This window comes from Eumetopias jubatus, unplaced genomic scaffold (genome assembly GCF_037043125.1).
Source record: "Eumetopias jubatus isolate StellerSeaLion01/CBP00866 unplaced genomic scaffold, mEumJub1_p1.0 scaffold_4, whole genome shotgun sequence".
NCBI lineage: Eukaryota > Metazoa > Chordata > Mammalia > Carnivora > Otariidae > Eumetopias > Eumetopias jubatus.
This window is the reverse complement of record NW_028274810.1, coordinates 128,792,146-128,816,621: the sequence shown is the minus strand read 5'-3', so window position 1 is coordinate 128,816,621 and position 24,476 is coordinate 128,792,146. Positions and strand designations below refer to the sequence as shown.

General features: G+C 40.3%; 1 protein-coding gene across 1 annotated transcript in view; it reads right to left on the bottom strand.

The window, feature by feature from the left end:
• SAMD12 (sterile alpha motif domain containing 12) overlaps positions 1 to 24,476 on the bottom strand; it is a 177,037-nt gene that overhangs the window by 32,087 nt on the left and 120,474 nt on the right. Inside the window, exon 3 of the mRNA XM_088022882.1 lies at positions 20,172 to 20,301. Within this exon, the coding sequence (XP_087879008.1) occupies positions 20,172 to 20,301 (130 nt within the window). The remainder of the gene's footprint in view (positions 1 to 20,171; positions 20,302 to 24,476) is intronic.

Sequence of the window (24,476 nt, the reverse complement as noted above, 5' to 3'; positions counted from 1 at the left end):
GCTGTTACTGCTTTTATGCTCTAGTGGGGACATGGACCAGACTGACCACTCCCCTTACATACAGGACACCTAACAATGAAGCTGATTAATTCATATCCAAGTACAATTTGACATAATTATTTTAAAGATTGTAATTGGCAGGCTGTCATCTACCTTCATGGCAATTAAGGGAGCAAAACTTGCATATCGAAGGGAGATTCCTATTCAGACTAAATGGATGGATAAGGAAGTACCCACTAAAAGTCCAAGTCAGACCTGAGAGGTGAGTACACTAGTTAGCTTGTGGGAGAGCTCCCCCTTGAGGAGCTCAAAACAATTGCAAAACTCAACTGAAAAATAACATCACCAGCTCTTGTCCTTCGGAAGAAAAGGCTAAGCACTTCTTTAGGACAAAGAAAAAAGAAATTTCACATATATTTCTGCCAAAGACTATTTTACTAAAGGTTTTTTTCCCCCTCCACCCAAGATATTTGTAACTGGTTCCCCTAACATGAACAAGACACATATAATGAACCATACCGCCATGCTTGTTCTGTCTCCAGCCAGGATTCACCTCCTTCAATAAACTTGAGGAAAAACCATAAAAAAAAAAAAAAGGTAAAAGACAACCCTGTTCTAAGGTACTACCTTTTTGTGTATAGACTGCTACCAATAATTAGTTGCTTCATGTTCTGAGAATAATGTGAGGGGTAAAAAAAAACAAAAAAAAACAACCAACCAAACAAACCCAAACACTTCTTGACCAGAGGTTGTTATTAATTGGAAAAAAATTTGGCTGGGTGAGTATTTAAAGATTCTGCTTTACGTTCAAGATGAGCATAGACCAGAGCTGACTCTACGGAGGTTTTGAAAGAGAGAGGAAGAATGAGGTGATGTATCTAGTCCAGTGTCTTCAGCAACCATTCTCCTCCAGGGTAAACAGGCTCCTTTTCCAAGTATGTTTTAAGAATGAGCTATCCAATCTGCCCACAGAAGTCAAAGAAACAAACCTCCAGGGTACATTCCACAGGCAGAAGGGGTGACTTACAAGTCCAGATCCGCCCAGTTAGTGCTAGGACTGAGGTGCGGGCTTTATCAGACCAACCTCCCCTGGGACCTCAGATGACTTGAACAGATCTTCCATGAAAGCTGTCTAAATATCCCCATTATCTAGCATGGCTTTACCCCTTGTCCTTTAAAATTTTTGGAGACATTCCCCTCAGCACAATGAAGAACAGACATCAATGCTCAGTGTTATAAAAGGAGAATAGGGTTTTCTCTCTATCAGATCAGGGCAGGTCAGTTCCAATAATAGTTTAATAGTTCCCACTGAAGTGGAATCCAGGAGTCAGTTTGCAATATGTACTGTCCATCTAAGTCACAGGACTGATGGCATTAAATGCTCGATGTATGGAAAGACAGAAAATGTTGTACGAAGGGAGAGGAGCTTTGTAATTATATTAACTACATTAACTATTACTAACCATAATGATAAGTTAGTCAGACCAGGGAAAGAATTTAGGACAAGGGGCATTAATTCGTCCCCCCCCTCCCAGGGCATATTCTTCAAATTCTGGCAAAGGATAATTGATGATACTACACTTCTACTTAGTATATCTCCAATGTGCCCTCCAGAGTCAGCTGAAATCAAGGAAATCTTTAAACTTGTGTAAAATCAAATAACAAAGACTGGGTCTCATCTAAAATAACATTGAGCTCGTTGAACTGAATATTGCAGCTTCCAAAATTCCAGATTGAAGGAACTCTCCTATGTGAAAAATCAAACCATCCAGTGGTATAGAGTTTCATTCATTTGGGCTTGATTAGCCTGACCCCTACTACCCATGATAACAAGCACAAAGATATCACAGGATAACACTTAAGCCCCATTTAACTCTTTTTAGGCTTGTTTTCCCCCCTGTATCTCCATCCATCTCTCATCTCTCAAATACTTAACATTTATATTTATTATAGGACTAATATGTGTTTAGTATTTGTGGTAATACAAAAATTTGATTTTTATGATTCCATTAACTTTGTGCATTTTGATTTTTCAAAGTATTCCCAGATTATTAAAAGGTTTTCTCATTTGACCAATCTTGGGGAAAAAATGCATCAAAAGTTTCTAAATTTCATCTTTTTCTTTTTGGATTTTTTTTTTTTTTTTATGGAGCTAAACAGAATTAGGTTAGTGAAGATCTAAAGAAGATCCAGTTTCCCAGAAGTGACACATAGTGAATTCCTTCTTTAAAGAAGGAGCCCAGGGCGCCTGGGTGGCTCAGTTGCTTAAGCAGTTGCCTTCGGCTCAGTTCATGATTCCAGAGTCCTGGGATGGAGTCCCAAGTCAGGCTCCTGGCTTGGCAGGGAGCCTGCTTCTCCCTCTGACCCTTTCCCCTCTCATGCTGTTTCTTTCTCTCTCTCTCAAATAAATAAATAAAATCTTAAAAAAAAAAAAAAAAAAGGAGGAGCCCAGCTTCCTTCTCAAGCTTTTTTGCGTCTCCATTCTGGTAGTGTTGGCCATTTAGTGATTGCTCAGCAAATGTTTATTGAGTAAATTAATGAGCACTAATATAAAGATATTGAACGATTAGTAGGTAATGAATGATCTGCAAATTAGCAATTTATAATAAATTACAAATTATTTAATCTGTAAATAATTAAACTTTAATCGAGATGATAAATATTCAGTAAGTAAACAAATTACTGGAATGAAAAGGAAGGTTCTACTAAAAAATCTGAGGCCCAGACTACAGAATATTTGCAACAAAAAAGAAATGCTATTTTTTTCAGACACTGTAAGCTGTGAATGGGCACTGAGATAAAATTAGATACATTGTGAGCAGGGCAAGTCACCGCGCCATCTTGCATCATCGCCTGTTGTTAACAAAGATGTCTTTAATAGTCAACTGCTCAATGCCCAATAGAATCTAATCTCACTGCTAAGACATACTTGAGAGGTTTTCCATTCAAACTCCACAATTTTGCAGATGAGAAATCTGAGCCCCATTTCAGATGTACAACCTGCCCAAGTTTACCTGGCTAGTACATCATTGGCCTTCTTTCCAGTTTGTTCTTTTCTTTTCTTCTGTCCTACCTGCCATTAACTCCTTCCCTATTTCTCCAGTGACTACCATGTGTCACTCCTCTGCACTAGTCCAATTTTTGTGAATTGAGAGGTAGTGGGTTGCAAATAAATGAGGGTATATTTGTCAAGCTTATCATTTTAAACTATGAAGTTTGAAAGACAGGTACTATACTATCGATTACCTTGGTGACCTGGTTTTACCTCTAGTGGTATATGCAACAATTGTTTCTAACTGCTGCTACATCTAGGAAGTGTAGTCCTGTTTGCAGATTCAATGTATTTCTTAGTCTTTTTGAATGTACAGGGATACAGACTACAAAAACTTCTAAAAGCCAGCCAGCCAGTTTCTTAAATAATAAAAAGCAGAAAAAAAACTGAAAAGGATAGTTTTCCAGCCAGGAAACAGACTTTTGCCATTATAGCATCCAACATATGATCAAAGAGAAAACATCAGTAAAACATATGTTTTTCCATAGTTTCTAGTCCATCTGTCCCTGACATTTTGCTAATTATCTCAAAAATAGGTTTTGGTATAATTTTCCTTTCCCTTCTATTTCTAGTTAAAGGTAACAATATCTCTTGGTGAATAACAGCTTCAGTATTCAATGATCTTGAACCGTGCTTGGTAAATATACACACCATTCTGGAGTTCCAAATCTCCTAAGACAGTCTTCTTGGTGTCAAAAATCTTCCCTTAGAATTTGTGTGTTCTATAGCATAGAACAACAGAGCACATTCTATAATAGAGAAATATGACCGTACTGAGCAAAACCAGGGCAAAATGATGGGAGTAAAGAAGGCAAAATTTGCCTTGGACTGCAGCAAAAAATGTAGCCTCAGGTGTCAGGAGCTGAGTACTGCCATCTACTGGCCACAAGGTCTGGGTCAATTTTCCTCACTTTAGATTCCTCACCTGAACAGAGACTCACGCTTAGATCAACAGGGTTCTGAGGTTAGATAATGTGTTTGAAATATCACTTCATACATTTCAAGTGTGATACAAATGTCAGTGGGAAATTTCTTATGAGTAAAACAATCTAAGATTCTAGGGACATCCACAGAATGGTTAACTACACACATTCAGAAAACTGCTTAGAGAAAGTGGCTTCCCTTGTACGTTCTGTGGCAGCACTTATGGTCAGTACCCAGTCATCACTGCATTCTTTACCTTGTAGCTGTCCCCATTTTTGGGAGAGGCTAGTCTTTGCCTCGAACTTCCTGGGAGCATATTTTGCAAAAACAGAGGTAACAGTATCTTGCCCCCTTTTCCTATGTGCTCAACTGAACATCACTGTGAATTTACTGCCAAATGGCAGATATGAGGCTAAGATCCTTCCGGAAGGACTACAGCAGAATCTTTCCTCCTCTAGATACAGCTCACTGTCCTCTGAAAGATTTACAAAGAAGGACACTGTGGCAACACGCGACCTTTCGAAACTGCTCACACTATGTTCTCTCCCCGGAAGGAATTCTAATGTCCTCTTGTCTTGTGTTGCCTGCCGCTTACCAACCACGGGGGGAAAGACACTGAAAATTTAATGAATTTAAGAAAAGCTGTGCAAGCTTCTCTTTTGGAGGAGCCTTGGGGAAGAGGGTAGCAGACAGAAAGAAAACATTCAAAGAAATTACACTGCCCCCGAGGGTGGCATCTACAGAGGACAGTGACAGGGATTTGGAGATGTATTATTTTTCTAGTGCCCATTTACCTACAGGGCTGGTTTCACTACCATTGCTGGCTACAACCAGAGCAAAGGTGAAGGGATAAGATCAATATCAGAGGCAAAAACACTAGAGAAAGAAAACTGTGACTCCAGAATATAACAAAGAATATAGGATGGACATAGTTGGGGAGGGGAGGGTGAGTGTTAAAAAGAGAAGCATATGGAACCAGGTACACAATTGCTCTGAAAAGAAAAAAAAAAAAAAATACAACATCCAGAGAATAAAAGCCAAAGAAAATATTTTGCATTTAACTAATATAGAAACATACTTGCCATATATTTTTAAGTGGGAAAGAGAAGGCTATGCCACTCTCTAAGGTATAACACTGTTCTTCTAACTATGCACAGATAACAACCTGAAAGGATACACATCAAAATCTTTCAAATTAGGGGCACCTGGGTGGCTCAGTCGGTTAAGCGTCTGCCTTCGGCTCAGGTCATGATCCCAGGGTCCTGAGATCGAACCCCGCATCGGGCTCCCTGCTCTGCGGGAAGCCTGTTTCTCCCTCTCCCACTCCCCCTGCTTGTGTTCCCTCTCTTGCTGTCTCTATCAGATAAATAAATAAAATCTTAAAAAAAATCTTTCAAATATTTCTGAATGTTGGAATCCAGGGGGATTTTTACACGTTTCTTTTTTTTCGTGTATGTATACTTTCTAATTTTTCCATATTGAATATACTAAAAGGAAAAGTAATACATGTTTTTTAAAAACTATGACTTCTAAATTTCTTTTATAACCATCAGTGAGAAAACATATTTGGGTATAGGCAGGAAGAGGTTAGAATAGGGATCTACAAACTATAGCCTGTGGGCCAAACCTAGCCTGCTGCCTGTTTTTATTAATAAAGTTTTACTGGAACACAGACACCGCATTCATTTACATACACAGGCAGAGTCCAGTAGTTGGGACAAGGGCCATATGGCCTGCAAAGCCAAATGGCCCTACCTGGCTCTTTACAAAAAAAGGTAGACAACTGCTGGGCTAGAAGAATCCATTTTCTGCTACTGGAATATCCATTGCACATTATTAGCTGTCAGGAAGTCATGACCTCTGTGTCTCAGCTTCCCCATAAAGAGAAGTATAATACATCTTAGAGTTGTCTTGAGGATTAAATGAGTTAATGCTTTTAAAAAATACTTTTTAAAAGTATTTATTGCTGCGCCTGGCACATTAGGAAACTCTCAAAAACATTATTCTACTTATTACCTACTTCCTTTTAAACAAGATACATTATTGCACTATTAGGTTAAACCTAATGAAACTGCCATTTTGTTGGTGAAATTGTTCAACACTGGCAATCTTCTACGGTTCAATGTAACCATACTACACCACTTGCTCTTCTCATTTCTCCTCTGTAAGTCCTAATCTCTGAGAGAGTGTCAACGTCATTAAGGCAGTTTGGAGTTAGCTAATTTGCCATGAAGAGCTGAGAATAAAAATCTAGCACTGTTGTACCCAAATCCAGACAATATGGATGTCTGAAACAATAATGCTGAATTTGTATTATGCTTTGTTCCTTGAGAAGCACTGGCAAATTAGCACTAAAGGTATGTATGGTGTGACAGATTCCCTGCTCCTGCCCTGCTGCCCTAAACAGAAGCTTTTCAGATAAAGCATATTCTTCCCATCCTCCAAAATAACACCTGTCTCTTGAATTTCAGCAGGCCCAGCAAGCTTGGCACTGAGCAGAAATCCAGACATATCCTGCCACAACGTCCGTGGGAAGACCTGCCTGAAGGGAATAGGGGACTCTGGATCCCACGAAAGTTCAAGAATCTGTCATTCAAGTGCACTTAAAGATGGCATTTTGGGGCTTAGTACAGATCCAACATAGGAATTCTTCAAAGAAAAAAAAATCAAACGGGGCTTCTCTAAGAATCAGACAGGAAGAGAAACTTGAACATGAATGGAAGGTAATGATAAGCTGCAGATGGAAAAGTATAGGACGAGCTTCATGAAAAGGAGGCAGATCAGGAAACTGAAGGACTAATCAAGTATTTTTATCAACATATATGAAGAAGGGCTCTAAGCTTACCAAAGGAAGAACAAACTCAATTTAATCCAATCAGCACTTATTTTATGCCAGGCACTGGGTTAACACAGCTAGAGATAGTAAGATAAACCAGATGCTATTTCTACCCTACAGGAGTTTCTGGGCTGGTGGAAGGAAGATAAACATGTAACCAAATAATGTTAATATAATGTGATCAGTGTTCTAACAATAATAGTGGTTATTCATTCACTGCAAAAAATGTAAAGGAAATACAGAATGGAAAAATTAATTTTGCTTGGAAAGGCCCAGGGAGGGTAGGGAAGAGAGAAATAACTGGAGATGGGCCTCGCGAATTACTCAAAGTTCACTAGGTGGACAGTGGGGCAAGAATGAGAGTGGTCTGGCTGCAAATGGACCTGAGGAATGTTTATCAAGAGCCTCGCATGCCAAGCTTAAGAATCTGGACTTTATCCAGTAGGCATTTAGTCTTTTTAAGCAGGAAGAGATCTGGTCAATTCTGATATAGAGACAAAAGAACAGATGCTTTCCCAGAGAGCCATGAAGTAGGATCACAGGAGACTGTTCAGGCCAAGACTAGGGAAACCTTGATCAGAAGGACTGCAGTAATAGTAGCAAGGAGGGGACGTATGCTGGACACAGCAGGGCTTCAAACGGGAATGCAGAAGTGTAGGCAGAAAGTCTGAAGACTCAGAAGGGAGAGAGAAACGAACAGAATTCTGGTGTGTGTGGGGGGGTCACACAGGCAGGGAGAAGAGCAAAGGTTAGGGGACTGCTCTTGGGAGAGTGAATATCTCTTCCTCAGAGACATAAAGGAAACCATTAAGAAGGGGGTAAAAATAGAGCTAATACTGCAGGGAGGAATGTTAAGAAAATTTATGTCCATGGGTGCCTCCTCAGAATAATGAAAGGGGAGAGGGATGGGGGCTTTGTGGAAAGGGAGCTTAGGCGTAGCACCACTGTTGGGGACTGGGAAAATGGAAAAGCCAGAGATCTGTAAAAGCAATAATCCAATAGATCCTGATCCAGGATCCACTTGGGCCAACACCTCACACATTGGTGATCTCTATCATCCGCACATTCCATTTTTCTCCAAGAGTGCTCTGAGCTTGTCAGTCCACTCACCATGGTGATGCTGTTATCACTGATGGGTGGTAAATGACATCCAAGAGAGGAAAATTTAGTTTCCTCAGCCTGACACTCAAAACCTCTTCTCACGTAGCCCTCAGACTACTCTTCTGATCTATCTCCACCTCCATCACTCATTCCTCTTCAGGTCCAGAAGCCCAAATGCTTTCAGGCTCAGGCACGTAACCCCCATGTGGGAAGAGGCAGTCTGATGCAATAAGGGGTGGCGAGGTCTATGGCTTAAAAGCTGTTACAGTTTCTTGTTCTCTAGGGTCAAACAAAATATATAAATACAACTTGGTATTTCAGGGACTTTCTCTTTTAAAATCCTACACAAGACAAATCCAGCCTCCTCCAAGCAGACTTCCCAATCAACCAGGCTCTAGATAGGAGTTCCTTCTTAAGTCTTCTTTGGTGCTTACCCCCGTGTTTATTTTCTTTCATCACTCGTTTGTACTTATAAGATGCTATCTTTCATAGCACAGAGGTCAGAATGTGAGCTTTGGATTCAGATGGCCCTGGGTTAAAACCTTGACTGCCATTTTTTGGTTTTTATGACCTAGACAAGAGACCTAAGTTTTCTGAGAGTCATTTTCCTCATTTGTAAATTGGAAATAATAATCTTATGGGTTATTGTGACAATAAATTAAATAATGTATGCAAAGTACTTACTGGAGTGCCTTGCATGCAAACACTCAAATATTTTTTAAAATATAAGTTTTCTCCAACCATTTATTTATATTTATTTAACAATGAAACAAAACTACACATGTGTATATACATATATATTTATTATATTTATTTTTTTCCCATCCTTAAGAGCCTCAGGGTGCAGGGGCAGAATCTTTTGTTATGACACTCAATGGGGGGGATTGGGAATCATGACCTTTAGAGGCAATCCAAGGGGCGTATATTTATATTTATTAAATAATGAAACAAAACTACATGTGTATATACATATATACACATATACACACACACACACACACACTTACACAATTCTTTCCCATTCGAAAGGTGATTTCCATACTCTCCTTTGCTTCTTGTAAACCTATGCATGGAGTCCATACAATCACAGACCAGTAATAATAACTAGTAGCAACTTCGTAAGGTACACTTTATAATATTTTTGAGAAAGGGAAACTGAGGCTCAGGGAAGTGAAACAGACTCTGCCAGGGCCAGTGACTAAGAAGTGGAGAGGACTCTATCATGGGTCTCCACAGTCCAGGCTTTCTCTAATCTTTCGTAATTATCCAAGATAGGAAGTCTGTCAAGAGCAATAATTAAACACCACCTAACAGTCACATCACCCCACAGTTAGTATGGAAATTGAAAAATATATTTAATGAGACTCTGAAGGAGGAACATGAGAGCCCAGACACAATGGCCTAGAATGATACTGGCCAAGACCTCTTGAGGACAATTGTGTTTCATCAAAAACAGTGCCACGGGCTCTTCAATATGGCAGCCGTGTGGACTTCCATTTCCTCCATCAACAAATATGGTGCCACAATCACCATAAGTGATGCCATCTGAAGGAAGAGAGCCATTGCTCCACAGAGCAGACTCCCGCTAAAGGGCATGATTCCCAATTCCTCCATTGAATATCATGACAGAGGTTCTGCCCATGCACCCTGGGGCTCCTAAGGATGAGAAATTTGACTTGACAGGATGAGTACACAGTGTATTAACGTTCAAACAGGGATTGGCAGCAAAATCAAGGGAAGGGGATCTCCAATTTTGCAATCTGACTTCAGTACTTCCCCAAACAACATAAAACAAAAAGCAAAACAAAACAGAGAGTAAAGTCATCAATAAAAAAAGAAATGGACACAGAAGCTAAAAAGCAAACAGACTTAATCCAAACAGGTCGTGTTTCACCAACTTCATTTCTATGACAGAGCAAAAAGATCAGTGTTCAGAGTAAAGCAGCAAACGAAGCTGGACATTCGGTCATATTTAGTAAAATGTGACCGTTTCATTGGGGACTAGAAAGATGGAATTAAGAGGGAGACAAGGAGGAAAAACTGGATCTGGCTGAAAGAAAGAATGAGATTGAGTTTGTGGCTATAAAAACATCATTGGGCTCCTAGAATTTGGATTGGGAAAATAAGCTAAAACGGTGTGCTTTAAAAAAAAAAAAAAAGGTGTATCTTGCCCATTTCTGCCCCCCTTTCTATCTGTGAGGCAACCTGCTGGACTTTTCCTAAGAACAGTTTCCTCTTCTTCCCCAGTAATGTGACAGCAAGAGGTAACAGTTATGGAGCCCCTACCACGTGTCAGGCACTGTTTTAAGTATTTTCTAGGTGGTAACTCCTCTCAACAACCTCTGTGGTAGGTCCTGCTGATGTGAAGTGCTCAGCAACTATACTTACCTGGACTCATCCACTACACTCTGAGCCGTGCTTCCTCCTATCTGTAACAGCTTGCAAGAGGAGCCTTGTACACAGAGAAAGCCTCCAAGACACAGCAGGTAAGACGTCAGGGGTTTTCTAAAGCAGGACGGTCCCATAAGTTACAACTTTGATAAGAACACCTGGCTGGCACCGGCATTTCTGGGGTCTCAGAAGCCTTTGGTTTGGGTCTGTTAATGGGTGCTGGCTGGGAGGAGCAGGGTATCTGGCAGGCGAGAGGAGTGCTGGATGAGGGTGCAGAAAGCTAGCTCCTGACCCCAGCCCTGCATTCCCTGGCTGTGATAACCTGGGCAAACCTTTCAAGTCTCATTTCCCAAACCACAGAACCTATAAAAGTAGTGAGGGGCGGGGGAAGATCATTGAAGAAAAAAACTGAATCAGGTAGCAAGTAAAAATCCCCCGCTCCCCCTGTAGGAGTAGTCTTAATTATTTAAGTCTATGCAATTGGTTAAAAAAGAAAATACTTCTAGTTCTTTGATGGATGAAACAAATAGTTCATTTGGTGACAAACTCCATTCTTATCTTTTCAAATAGAATATTAAATAAATGCTGTATTTAGACTATCAGTGTCCCCTTAAGAGTAGTTTCCTTATACAAACATAAAAAGTGGCCCCATTCTGGGATGAAAATGGGAGAAATGTTTTTCTTAACATAAAATTTATTGTATTTTTAAATGAGATTGTGTGTGTTAAAATTCCTTTGGTTTATAAAATGTGGTGAGGTAATTTTTAAAAGTATGAATGAGTAAAATACTAAGGCGGCAACTAGATGCTACTGCGAAAATATCTTCTGAAATTTAATTCATCTGTGAAACCCAAAAGCCTCGGATGCGCAAGAGTAGCTCAGACAAGCAGAATCACAGTCAGACAACAGAGCTGTTCTTTTGTCAGCTGTCATCTTCTACCAGTTGGTAAAACCATACCTTTCCTTTATAAGAATGTTCTATCTTCAGATTATTCTTTCAGTGAAAAATGCATAAAGTGGATTTTCAAACTCAATTTCTTTATATATAACATATACATTCTTTATATATATTTATGCGTGTTGTATTAGATTGTGTTAAATATTTATACCTATGTATTTATAATATAGATGAATATAAAACCCATCTCTTATCTTCATCATTCTTTTTAAAGATTTGAGAGCGAGAGAGAGGGTGCATGTGCACGCATGGGGTGGGGCAGAGGGAGAGGGAGAATCTCAAGCAGACTCCACGCTGAGCTCAGAGCCCAACTCAAGGCTCCATCTCACGACCCTGAGATCATGACCTGAGCCAAAACCAAGAGTTGGTCGCTCAACCGGCCGCACTACCCAGGTGCCCTTCTTCATCATCTTTATTTTTTTTATTTTTTATTTTTTTAAAGATTTATTTATTTATTTGAGAGAACGAGAATGAGAGAGAGAGAGAGAGTACATGAGAGGGGGGAGGGTCAGAGGGAGAAGCAGACTCCCCGCTGAGCAGGGAGCCCGATGCGGGACTTGATCCTGGGACTCCAGGATCATGACCTGAGCCGAAGGCAGTCGCTTAACCAAATGAGCCACCCAGGCGCCCGTTCATCATCTTTAAATGATCCTACAGCCCGTATGGAAAGACACAGGATGACATTTTCATTTTTGCCTTTTAAAAACACTTTGCCATTTTAGAAAATTTGGAAAGCACACAAGTCTCCAAAAACCAACTCTGAGATATAATTTACATACAACACATTTCACACATGTGAGACGCCAAGTAGAGAACTTCTGACAAAGATAGAAAGCATTTTTATGACCACAGAAAGTTCCTTTGCTCCTCTTTGCCATCTGCCCTCCACATTCCAACCTAAAGAACCCCTGATTGCCATCACTGCCAATTTTGTGTTTTAGAATTTCATAGGATGGAGTCAGACTGTAGGTACTCTTGGGTTTCTGACTTCTTTCCCTCAGCACAACATGAGAGCCTTTCATGTTGCATGCTTCAGTAGTCGGTTCCTTTCTATTGTCAAGCAGTGCTCTTGGTGTGAATAAAGCACCGTCTGTTTATCCACGCTACTCTGGAGGGACCTAAGGATTGTTTAGAATTTTTGTCTACTCTGAGTAACACTCCTTTGGATATTACTGGGCTGGAATTTTTATGAATATATGTTTCCAATTCTCCTGTGTAAATACCCCAGAGGAGAATTGCAGGATCATTTAATAATTGTGTGATTAACCACATAAAAACTTTAGTTTTTGAATCAGGTGGCACCACATTATACCCAATAACAATGTATGAGAGATCTAGTTGCTACACACATTCAGCAACCCTTAGGATTGCCAGTCATTTGAATGTTAGCCATTTTACTGAGTACGAAGTCGTATCTCACTGTAGTTTTATTTGCATTTTCCATGTGACAATGTTGCTTAGTATATTTTCATATTTTATAGTACTTATTGTCCATTCTTTTATCTTCCTTGTAAAGTGTCCAAATCTTCTGTCATTATTGGACACACCTACTCTTCTAGATTTTAGGGTGATGATCTGCCTTGTGAAATCAGTTTTTTGATGGGTCCCAACAAAATCATTTTTATTTCGTCCAGCTTGTTCTTGTTGTAAAGATCGCAGTGATGACATCCATGCTCTTCACCTCTCAGAGCTGAAACGCTAAGACTTCTGCATCTGGTGAAATGATCATATGACTTTCTCCATTTATTCTATTAATAGAGTGAATCAAGCTGAATTTTCAAAAACTTAACCTTGAATCCCTATGCACACATGATCATGATAGAGTATCATTTTTGTCAAATGCTAGATTCAATTTGTTGGTATTTTGTCAAGGCTTTTAGGTTTAGGTTGATGAAGGATATCGATCTATACCATACCATTCCCGTAGTACCTTTGTCAGGTTTTATTGTTAACGGTCATTCTGACCTTATGAGTTTGGAAGTGCTCCCCTTTCCCTCTCTTTTCTGAAAGAATCTGCATAGGTTTGGTTATTGATTATGTGAATTATTAGAAAAGGCTTCAGGACTTAGGTTTTGTGTATTTATGTGTATGTGTGTAGTTTTAATTTAAAATTTATTAGGAGATATGTGGCTAGATTTTCTAGCTTTGAGTTGGTGCTAAGTTATGGTTTTTAAGGAATTTGTCATTTCATCTAAGTATATTGGCCTAAACTCATTCAAACGCTTTTCTTATTACTTTTTAACGTGTATAGAGAATTCAATGATTTCTCCAACTTTCTTTCCTGACATTGTCTGTCTTCCTAGTTCGGTCTAAGTAGATGTTTATCAGTTTTGTTATCTCTTCAAAGAATCAACTTCTCCTTTGTTAGTTTTCTTTATTGCTTGTATGTTTTTAATTAATTTCAGCTCTTACTTTTGGATTACGTGTTCTTTTCTAATGTCTTAAGGTAAACATTTAATTTACTGACTTCCAGTCTTCTTTTAATATAGGCATTTAGTGAAACAATTTTCCTCTAAGTTGTGCTGTAGCCGCACAACACCAGTGTTTGGAATATTCACGTTTCTATTATTATTCTGTTCAAAATATTTTCTCATTTCGGTTGTGATTTTTTTTCTTCACCCATGCAGTTCTTGGTTGTGTGTTAAGTTTCTAAATATTTGGGATCTTTAGGATATCTTGTTAATGATTCCTAATAGCTGTTGCGGTCAGAGAATGTGCCCTGTAAGACTTCAGTGTTTTGAAATTTGTTGAGATTTATTTATACCCTTGTGTGCAGTGTATCATGGCGGATAATTCTCAGACACTTGAAAGGAGTGTGTGTCCTGAAGTTTTGGGGGCATAGTGTTCTGTTTGGCATGTGGAAGTGGCTATATAAATTTTTCCAATATACGAATTAAATGTGATTTAACAAATACTTCGAAAGGGACTGGTCAGAAGACTAGAATGGAACCCTTCAGAGAAAAAGGAGGGAGCTGGTGTAGCTAGATCAAAGAGGAAAGATGGCTGCAACAGGGAGCAAGTACCCAGGCGAAACAGGGGATGACTGGTGCAAGCAGAGGCAGGAAAAGGTTATTTGTAAAAGAGAACAGAGGCATGTCTTCTGGAAGAAGAGGAAGCAGCAGATAAGATGGGGTGGAGAGGAAAAATAGGGAAATCCCACCAGATAGTCTATACGTTCTCAGTGTGGCCAAAGGAGGACATCTACTAAAGATGAAGGAACTTGGGAGCAGTCTGCTGGGATGCATGAAAGAATGGGGGACTGTGCCATGGCCCCACTGGGGACTGGCAGTAACAATCGGTCCTGGGGGCAGCAGTCATCAAGGGCTTTTCTCAGCAAAGGTTTCTAACCTGGGAACCTAAATAGGACCTATGGGTGGGTTTCAGTTAACCTCAGCAGAACTTCCTAATAATTAAACTTTCACCTATCAATGTGACAGGTCCTACAACAGGGCTCACCCTGGGTAGCAAACCGATTTGTCTGTAGACCTAAATGACGTTCTCCAAAAAGCTTTATCAGAAATGAAGCTAATATTCTGGTCTCCATTTATACTTTTCATTCAAAGTGGTACTCTTTTTATTGACCTCATAAAACCCGGGATGACATCTAAAGCCTTTTCCAATATTTAAAAGTCTATAATCCTGGATCATCAAGACGATCAAATTCAGCACCCTTGCTTTAAGAACACTGAGGAGTATCAAGGTGATGTTAGTAAGCTTTCCATCAACAAAAGGGGTTAAAAACAATAAATGCTGTTGTTGGAAAATTAACTTAGGGAAACAGGCCCTGATGATGTCAGGAACTTTACTATGCAGCTCTAGGCTGCTTGAGGTTTAATAAAAAACGTAGAGCAGTTCATATAGAAGAGAAATGTAACAAAACACAAAGACATAGAAAAGTAAAACACAATATCCAGAGGGAAACCAATAATGATAAGAAAATGTACAGATGTGGTGCTATGATAGTTACATATGCCCACACTTTATTTGGCTACACTGGATTCTAATAAGGAGTATACTCACAGATAGATCACATAAAGTAACTAACGATTCCACTTCTTCTGATAAATTGTTAACTACATATCCTGCTAGTCTCTATGGGTAACATAATAAAGACAAGGAAGACAACAGCAGAAGGGTAAAGGGGTAGAACAGCTCAGAGAAACCAGCACTGAAGGGATTCATGTTAGCAAACACACAGATCCACAATCCAAAGGTCTAAAAAAGAGAGGTTTCCCTTTTATTCAATAGCATAAGCAGAACTGCCAAATTTGAGGGTGATACACCTCAGCAGAATATTTTGAAAAGGGGAAAGAGGTGGGGGTGGGGTGGCTGAAGCAGAAAAAGAACCAGAAATGTATTCATTTATTTTGCAGGAGGCCACTGGGAAATACTACAAATCAATATTGACCATTTGCGGGGGATATTCGTATAACTATTTATTCCTGCAGACATCTGGGCATCTAAAGAATTCCCATTGCTGTGCCACAAAGCAGACTACGTGGAAACCTTTTCCACATTCAAAACGGCTTTTAAAAATATTTTATATGCTGGGGAACTCTGAGTGCTTCACCCATAAAAATAAGTCTTTCAAGTTGGCAGGGGAAAGAACCCTTTCCAGATGGAGGACTTGGTGCTGAAGGAGGTAAACTCACTTTAGCAGCCACGGGAACAACACAAGGCACAGCCAGGGGCTGAAATTGCCTCAAACCTGAAAATATTCTTAACTGTGCATAAAAAAGAATCTGAAAGTTGCCTGTGAGCTTACACCTGGCCCCAGTAGAGCTTCCTCATCAGCATTCCAAGCGGGCCTCAGAAAGCAGGAGAGAGAATCTTGCAAGCACAGGAAAATAGACGAATTTCTTTCCTTCAAGCCTAATCTGATGATTTAAATCTATCTATCCTAATGCCTCTCAGGTGTTCTAACCATCTCATGCCTTTTAAGAGCTCTTCTGCAGGGAGGTAACAGGAGTAGCTTCTCTTCTGATTAAACGCATCTGCCACAAAATAGCAGGTGCTGCCTGGACACAATGAAATTCTCAGAAATTCCAATAGGAAACTTGCAAAAGGTTTTGAATGCTAGTATATTGAAACATATCTTAATGTTTCTTAGACTTTGGAGAAAATGGGGGGAATGTTTGTGTAGAATCTAATGTCCTTCAAACAAAGGCATAAAAAATGTTAATAAAGTGGACTTCCTGGCCAAAATATTAAAAAAAAAATTAACTACTAAAGTTAAAACAGGGTAATTTTCAAAATAGGTTAAAATCAGGACTCTCATCAAATACAAAAACAAACACATTTAAGATTTTTTTTTTAACTCATTAGTGAAGAAACCAGTTAAGATGTTACAACCAGGAGAAAGATATTACAAAGGAGAATCCAAAGAGCACACACCCATAGATCAGGGAGAGTAAAATAAATGTATAAATGGCAGGCAAAATTCACCTTTTCCACCTTTTCAGTGGCTAGGAAAGCCAACTGAACCTCTATGGGACAGAATTTACACATCTACAACAAGGATTATTTTGTATTGCTATCAGTTATCTACAACTTGCTGAGTTGTAAAAACAGCTCTGTGGAATTAGCCCCACATGGTGTGCTATTGACGATGCATAGTTTCTCACGGAAGCATAATTTTTTCCCTGCACAGATCGCTGACCGTCTTATTTATTGCTGTACTCCCAAAACCCGGTACAGGGTAGATGCTCCACAAATACTTGCTACATGGATAAATGTCTACTATGTATCAGGCATTAAGCTAGGCCCTTCACATGTATCCTTCCATTTAATTCTCCCAACAACACCCTTTAAGATAATTATTCTCATTTCACTGATGAAAAACTAACTCATGTGATGTTGTACAGTTATTATTTGTCAAAGGTTGGGGGTGGAGGACAAGCAGGGAGGATCTGACTTGGGTCTGTGAAAGCCCTTTTTTCCCTTCTTTCCATTTAATATATGTCCTTTTTATTTGCCATTGCTATATACCATCTGCCTCAAAATTAAGGGATTGTTTATAGGTTACACTGGTATAACAAACACACTTGCTTGATGAGCAGGGTATTGGAGATCCATGCTTTGAGAAAAATAAATGAACAGCAACGCTCAAGAGAATCTAAGGGTCAGGAAGAGACACTGAACGTCTTTGTTGCAACCTTGCAGATAAGCACAGGGTACTTACCAGCCCAGACTACCCGCCCCCTGACCACCACCACCATGCCACTCCACTCCACCCGGGTGCTCACTTCCCAATTCTCAGGATAATAAAGACAGATGAATTCAACACTGTTTATACGTGGTGTTTGTTTTCGGAGAGATCAGAACAGCACTTAGGAGATCAGCAACAGCTCACATTCAATGCATGCTTCCTAGGACCATGGATTGCTTTCACAGCAACACTAGGAGGCAGGTACCATCTCCTTTCCGCAGACAAAGAAAACTGAAGGGCACCAGGAACCTTCACGACATTCCATGGCGAAGCTGCAGCTCTGGGCTTCGACCTGGTGCTTGTCACCACCCTCAGCATTCCACTATTTACCAGTGGCTGGTGAAGTTGGTTCTGTCACCGCATGTCTTAATTTTTCACAATCCTCTTTGCTCTGTTTTTCACAGCTAGCTTCCAAGGGCATGGAGACCGCCCCCCCCCCGCCCCGAACCCCCAGCTTCCAGCATCCTGGGGCTGGTAACTGCAGGCTGACTGCAGTCCTATTCTCTGGCCACTTGGCACTTGTGACCACCTGGGTATTTCACTTTCACTCCTGGAGAGGCAGGGGCCAGGAAACAGGGGAAGAGAGTGGTTTTTTGAGCCCTCAGATAGCAGAAGGCCAAAAAGATGTAGCCCGAATGTTAGTGTGAAATCCTCCTCTCTGTTCCCTAAGCCCCCAATACTTTTCTTGCCTGAAAACAGGGCGCCCTTAGAATGAATAGTATGTCTTTAGACACCTCCAGATGAGTCTTGACAAGAGCAAAATGCTGACAGCTAGAAGGTGCCAATAAATGGCCACCTTAGTGGGTCACTTAATATTATTTCATTTTAATCTTCACAACAACTCCTGGAGATGGGTACTATTATTATCTTTATTTTGGAGATGAGGAGTGAGATTGAGTAACTCATCTAGCTTAAGCAGCTTGCCCAAGATTCCAAGAAGGTTGTGACTGAACTGTATCAATGGTGTTGCCTGGAGACCAAATGGGCCACCAAAAGCAACAGGACAGCTGTTCAAAACCCATATCTCATGCTCACACCCTCTTTCTTCATGTCACTTAGCAGAAAGCTTTGGGAAGTGGTATACTATGGACTCCAAGCCACAAAGCAGGAAACCTTTATTTCTAAGGGATGGATGGCTCATCCTCTACAAACCAATATAAATGCCTATCCTTCCCTCAAGGGCATCTCACAATTCCTGCCCATAATAAAAGATAACACTACTTTCAAATAAGATCACGAGAAAGCCTTTGCCATTATTCTATCACACAGGCATTAAGAAACATTAAGCACACATTATCAGATGAAGGCGACCATAATCAGCCAAATGGTGACTAACTGATAGATTGCTTTTAGGGCTGGGAGAACTGACCCTGTTATGGGATTTCCTTATATTCTTAAAGAAGGGAGTAGGAAAAAAATTAGACACTCAGAATCTAAAAGAAGTCCTGACACTGCCTTCACAATTTTAGGAATTTCATCTAAAAAACCATTATTCCAGTTGGTGGTGGGGGAAGCAAAGTACATTAAGGACAATTTTAACACTTAGGAGGATTTCACTCTCTGTTAACTCACCTTGAGCTATACTTGAGTGTGTTCCTTACATTTTAAAACATTACCAATTTGGTCAGCAGGAATCTAGGATAACCTAGCTCACTGGTTCTTTTGTATCAGAACCCTTTTCCCCAAATGAAGTTTTTGTACAATTCGAGTATGTCAAACAGACATAAGGGAAGCTGCTTTAGCTGACACACCCACCTCAACCCAAAGCACACCCCTTGTACCTTTGGCAATCTTTAGTGTACCCAAAGGCTCCAAGGAATACACTTTGAAAAACACCCAGTTTGGAAAGAGGGATGGCATCTACAGGGCTGGGCTACTCAAGAGCAAGTCACTTTCCCACCAGAGAAATAGTTTTCTCTTAAAAAAGGGAAGAACCTGGACTTGAATCAGGACTTCTCAACATGTTTTCCCTCTGAAGCACAGTGTTGGTGCATAGAGCATATTCTTCAGTCCTATCTTTCATCATAGTGCTTGCGAGGGGGGAGGGAAGGCAGGGGAGGAATTCTGCCTTATATCCATCCAGACCCTCAGGGCGGGAGGGCAGGAGAGGTCTGGAGAAGATCTCCTGACTCTGATGGGCTCCCATGGTGGCCCCATCTGCTCCTTCTCGCCCACCCTGTTCTCCAATTGAGAGACATAATCCTAAGGGCTTTTGCAGTTCATTATACTGTCATAGTTTCTGCTTCCAAATGCTTCTTGGATCTAAATGGAATCTTCATTTTTGTTTTTAAGGTATTCATCTCAGGGGCAGTAAGTTATTATCATATTCACTTCAGAGTTTTCCTATTTTAAAGTCTTTCCTACTTAGAACATCTAATCCTGATCCTGTAACCCAGCTAATTTGGAAGACTTCCTTCCTTTCTTTTCTCTAGAATTGGTACACATTTTCTCCAGAGTTCCCCAACCCCTTACCCTGATTCCCACATATTTGTCCTGGACACTTGGAATCCATGCTTCTCTAACTGCTTATGCTTATTAAGTAGCCTAGCTTGCATGAATCTGGAATCCATCCCCCCTTTTAAAGTAAACCCATGCCAGAAACTTTAGCAGGGAGATGCATTGCATTGTAAGGGTATGGGAAAGGCCACGGTGATGGGGAGAGGAAGAGGGAATAAAATATTTTGGATGCCGCATACTTTACCAGTAATGTCATGCTGTTTGAATGACTCACTGTAGATCTGATACTGATTCGGACAATGTTTCTTCAACCACTTGCAGACATCCTGCTGAGTCCACAGAGCCACTGGTTTTGACAGCTTCACCGTAGCCGACTATGAAGCAAGCAGGAAAAGGTCTGTTAATGCCAGCCCCATGTCTAGAAAGGCACTATTGTTAGAAGTCTTAGCTTGTGTGGTCAAGGCTGCAGGCTGGAATCCCTGAAGATAAGTCTCTCTGACTGTTTTCCTCCTAACCTCTATAGACCTTTCTCCATACCCCTGAAAACCAGAAGGAAAGGTCTAGGTGGAGAAGACCATGAAAATTATACTTATTCCCAAGTGATCATCTCTACTGGAAAAAAAAAAAAAAAACAAACACCCAGGAAGGAGTGTTTTCTGACCAATACTTCAACAAGACAATGCTATTGTAAGAAATTAAATTTTAGGGGTGAGATAGCTGCCCCCTAGTGGCCTTTCTCTGTACTCTAACAAAGTGTCCATTTCTTGTTGACTTCTGCGACCTCTAGGGTCTAGGGCAACACTAGCCCTGGCAGGTGCTAATAATTATTTTTGGAAATACATGTTGTTGGATTTAGATACCTTCATACTAAAGAGTGCAAGTTGGCCTGGGAGTGGTCCCATAAAGTCTAGGAATTAGTTATGCCACAGAGGGGAAGCAAAAAGTCAATTCCACCCAGTATGTGGAGAATGGTAATAAGATAACAGGGTGGCTAAACCTGATGTAGAAGCCAACTCATCAAGGCCTTTTATTGCTTACTAAATCTTTCAGGGAGAGGTTTATGAAACAAAACAAAACAGAGGTGCAGGGGACCCAGCCTTTGACAGATGGCAGGTTACAAAATCATTAATTAACATGTATCAGCTCTGTGCCAGATGCTGGTCTTCCTCATGGATCCCAGCAACATGGCTGACGCAAGATGAAAGCTTAGCTATTTAGGATTTTTTTTTTTTAATCATTACAGATCAGTGTTTGTCAACAAAATAGGATTATAATATCAAAAATTCTTTAAAGGATGTTAGGCAGCACACAGACCTGGCCTTAAACATCACTGACCTTCTCACTAGGGATCATTTGCTTTTACTTCTCTTTCAATCTTTCAGATTAAGGCCTGGGAAGAGCCTCAATTTTGTAGGACTATGATTTAATATCTTTCAAACACCTGCTAACATTTTTGACAAAGAGGACTTGCTTTAGTCTTGCAATCTTCATCGGAAAGCAACATACCTAGCAACTGTTCAATTTTATTTTGATTATATTTAAAGTTACTTTTGTTTTATGGCAAATAAATTACGGTAAAAAATATTTTCAGTAGTAATATCTAGTATGCTTTTAAAACAAATGTGAGTTTAAAAACAGTTGGTCAATTAAAAAAATGAAGGGAATAGTACAGATGGTAACAGAATAATAACAGAAGTGGCATGCACAATTCACACTTGTGAAACATGGTGCTCAGGTATGTCTTTGCTTTTTTAGTGTATTTCCAATTATAGGATTCTTTGGGCCATGACTTACAAAATCATCACAAACAATATTCTTTACTTGATACTGTGATTTTTTTCACTCTTACTGTGACAGATGATTTTATACATGTACATATAACACAGCCATACATATATTTCTGCTTTTCATTCATTGTGATCGGCATTCCTAAACTGATATTTGGAGTTGATGTTCCCTCTCCTCGAATTTCGGCAAGGTCTGTGATGGTCCTGGCCAATGGACCACGGTGGAATCAATGTTACCTATGTGACTTCTGAGGCAAGGTCACAAAGAGACAGCTTCTGCCTGGCTCATCCTCTTTGGCACTCAGCTTTGGAACCCAATCACATGCTGTGAGGAAGCTCAGACCACATGAAGAGACAAAGGTAGAAAATTTGGCCCATTCCCCAACTGATGTTTCAGCTGACAGCCACCACCAACCATCAGACAAGTGAGTAAACAAGTTGCAGATGATTCCAGCCACCAGTCTTCGAATCTTCCAACTGAGGCTCCCAGACACCACGATGCAGAGACAAGCCCTGCTGTGCCCTGAGTAAACTGCTGACTCAGGTAGTCCATGAGCATCATAGATTGTTGTCTTTCACCACTAAATTCAGGATAATTTGTCCTGCAACCCTAGTAACAACTGGAACACTAAGTTACATGCTGGTGAGGACAGATCTGTTGTAACTGTGGTCCCAAAATGCCTTGCATTTAAGAGGTGCTACACAGTCACATAAGTCAATATATTAATGAAATGAACCCAGCAGTGAATTTCAAGTGTAGCCCTTTGCGGCTCTCCACCCACTGTGTTGTGCTCACGTGGCTCCTAGTCAAACATGTCAGCCTCTTCCTTCTACCTCATATCCCTGAGTCACAGGCTGTCAGCCACTTTCCCTATAAGCTCTGTATGCAACCATATCAAATACTTTCCAAATTTTGATGAGCGAGGAGGATCTCTGGTGTAGATGGTGCAAATGAGTGAATGTTGTGTTATTCAGTTTCTTCCTTTTTGCTCATCACTACCTCCTTTCCTTTACATGATTAGGAAACTAGAATTTTGGCTCTTTTAGCTACAAATGGACTCACCGTTGTGTTTCACAAGTCAGCACCTCTGAATCTGGCTCCTTCCTGCTCTAAAAACTTTTCTTCAGATTAGCTGAATGAGTTCATAGCTGACACATCATTACCCTGAAACCCTTCACAAGTTTCCTGCCAAGTAAAGCTAATCACATCTTTTGAAAACTCCTATGAACCACTCATAGATGGCTGTAAATTAGGAAGGGAAAGACAAGAGGATGAAGTTGCTTGTATATTAATATACTCAACTTCCTGGAAGATCATCTTTAACCTGCTCATTTCCTAGGAAATAGAGAGCCCTCAGCACCAAGTCAAGCCCCCTCACCAGGCTTCAGGTACAGATTAACCCATACATGCCAAGTCAACTCAAGAGGCATCCTCATCAGCCCACCACGTATGCTTTTGTTACAGATTTCCCCTTTGTCATAAATTCAAGTGTTCTGAGGCCAATACTCAAGGAGGTGCCTTGCTTTTTCTTCAGAGTATACTCTTACTAAGCAGTAATTTGGTATCACTTGCTTGGACATCAATTGACTCAAAGCTTTAGGCATAGATTGTAAGACGGCAGGAACCTACAGGGATCTGCCTCCACATAGACTGGCATAAATAAAACGGGGAAGGATAAAGATTCCTATCATTAGGCACTGCTCGTCTCTTCCTAATCAGATAGTGATAGAAGTACTGGCCCCATTCATTAGCTGATTCTTAGCCTTGGCTTTATTATGAAATTGTTATTAGTTCGCTACACATTCACTTGTTAAGAGCCATAATGACTCCACTTGCGCCAGTCTGCGGCTGCTTACGGATTCTCAGAGCCCACTTTATTTTCTCTGTCTGAACTGCTCTTTGCGTAGCACCCAGGTGAACCACAGTCACTTCTCTCATGATTGCCCAGTCTCCAATAGCAACCAAACTGGGGGAGTGAGTGCCATAATCTGATCCTTTTTAAAGAGCTTACACCTCCATGTGCAATTTGGAACAACAACGAGCATATGCTAAAGTCAAGTCAATCCACGCATCATTGTCCCACTGGGAGGGGCGGAGCTGTCAGACTTAATGGCTCCACAGGGTTATTTCCACTGCCCTCCTTTCCTCGGCTCTTCTCACAGCTCTCTTTACACTCAACTCCAGCCAAAAATTTTCTGACACTGTTTTCTTTCCCCCCACAGTGGGAGCCAAACCTAAAACAGTTCACAAAACAAATAAATAGTATTAGTAATAGTAAACTAGTAAAAAAAAAAAAAAAAAACACAACAAAAAACAAAAACCCATCCTGCCCACAGGCAAACATTAAAGAAGTATTTGCCCCAGTTCCCTTTCTCCTAGCTCAGGTCTACCAACCCATTCTGGATTTACAACCCTGGAGACAATTTGAATTTGTAGGAATGTTTTGTTGCCCTGAAAGAAGCCAGAGCAGTTTGTTATCTTAACCCCATGCATTGTGACTCTGAACAGAATTCCAGGCATTTTCTCTTGGAACTGGGCTCGGCCTTTCTCTAGACAACTCAAAGGGTACTTCAGAAGCTCTTAGGGTCTATTTTACAAGGAGACCCCACTTGATGCAGAAGACACATCCCTGAGGGAAAGTTTATTTGCAAATTACTTTTTTTTTTTGCAAATGATTTCTTACCCTAATAGTTTCAGCCATGTTTTATGGTAATTTTTGATTGTATTTAAATGGAGAGAACTCCTAAATTTTGAGTTCTTT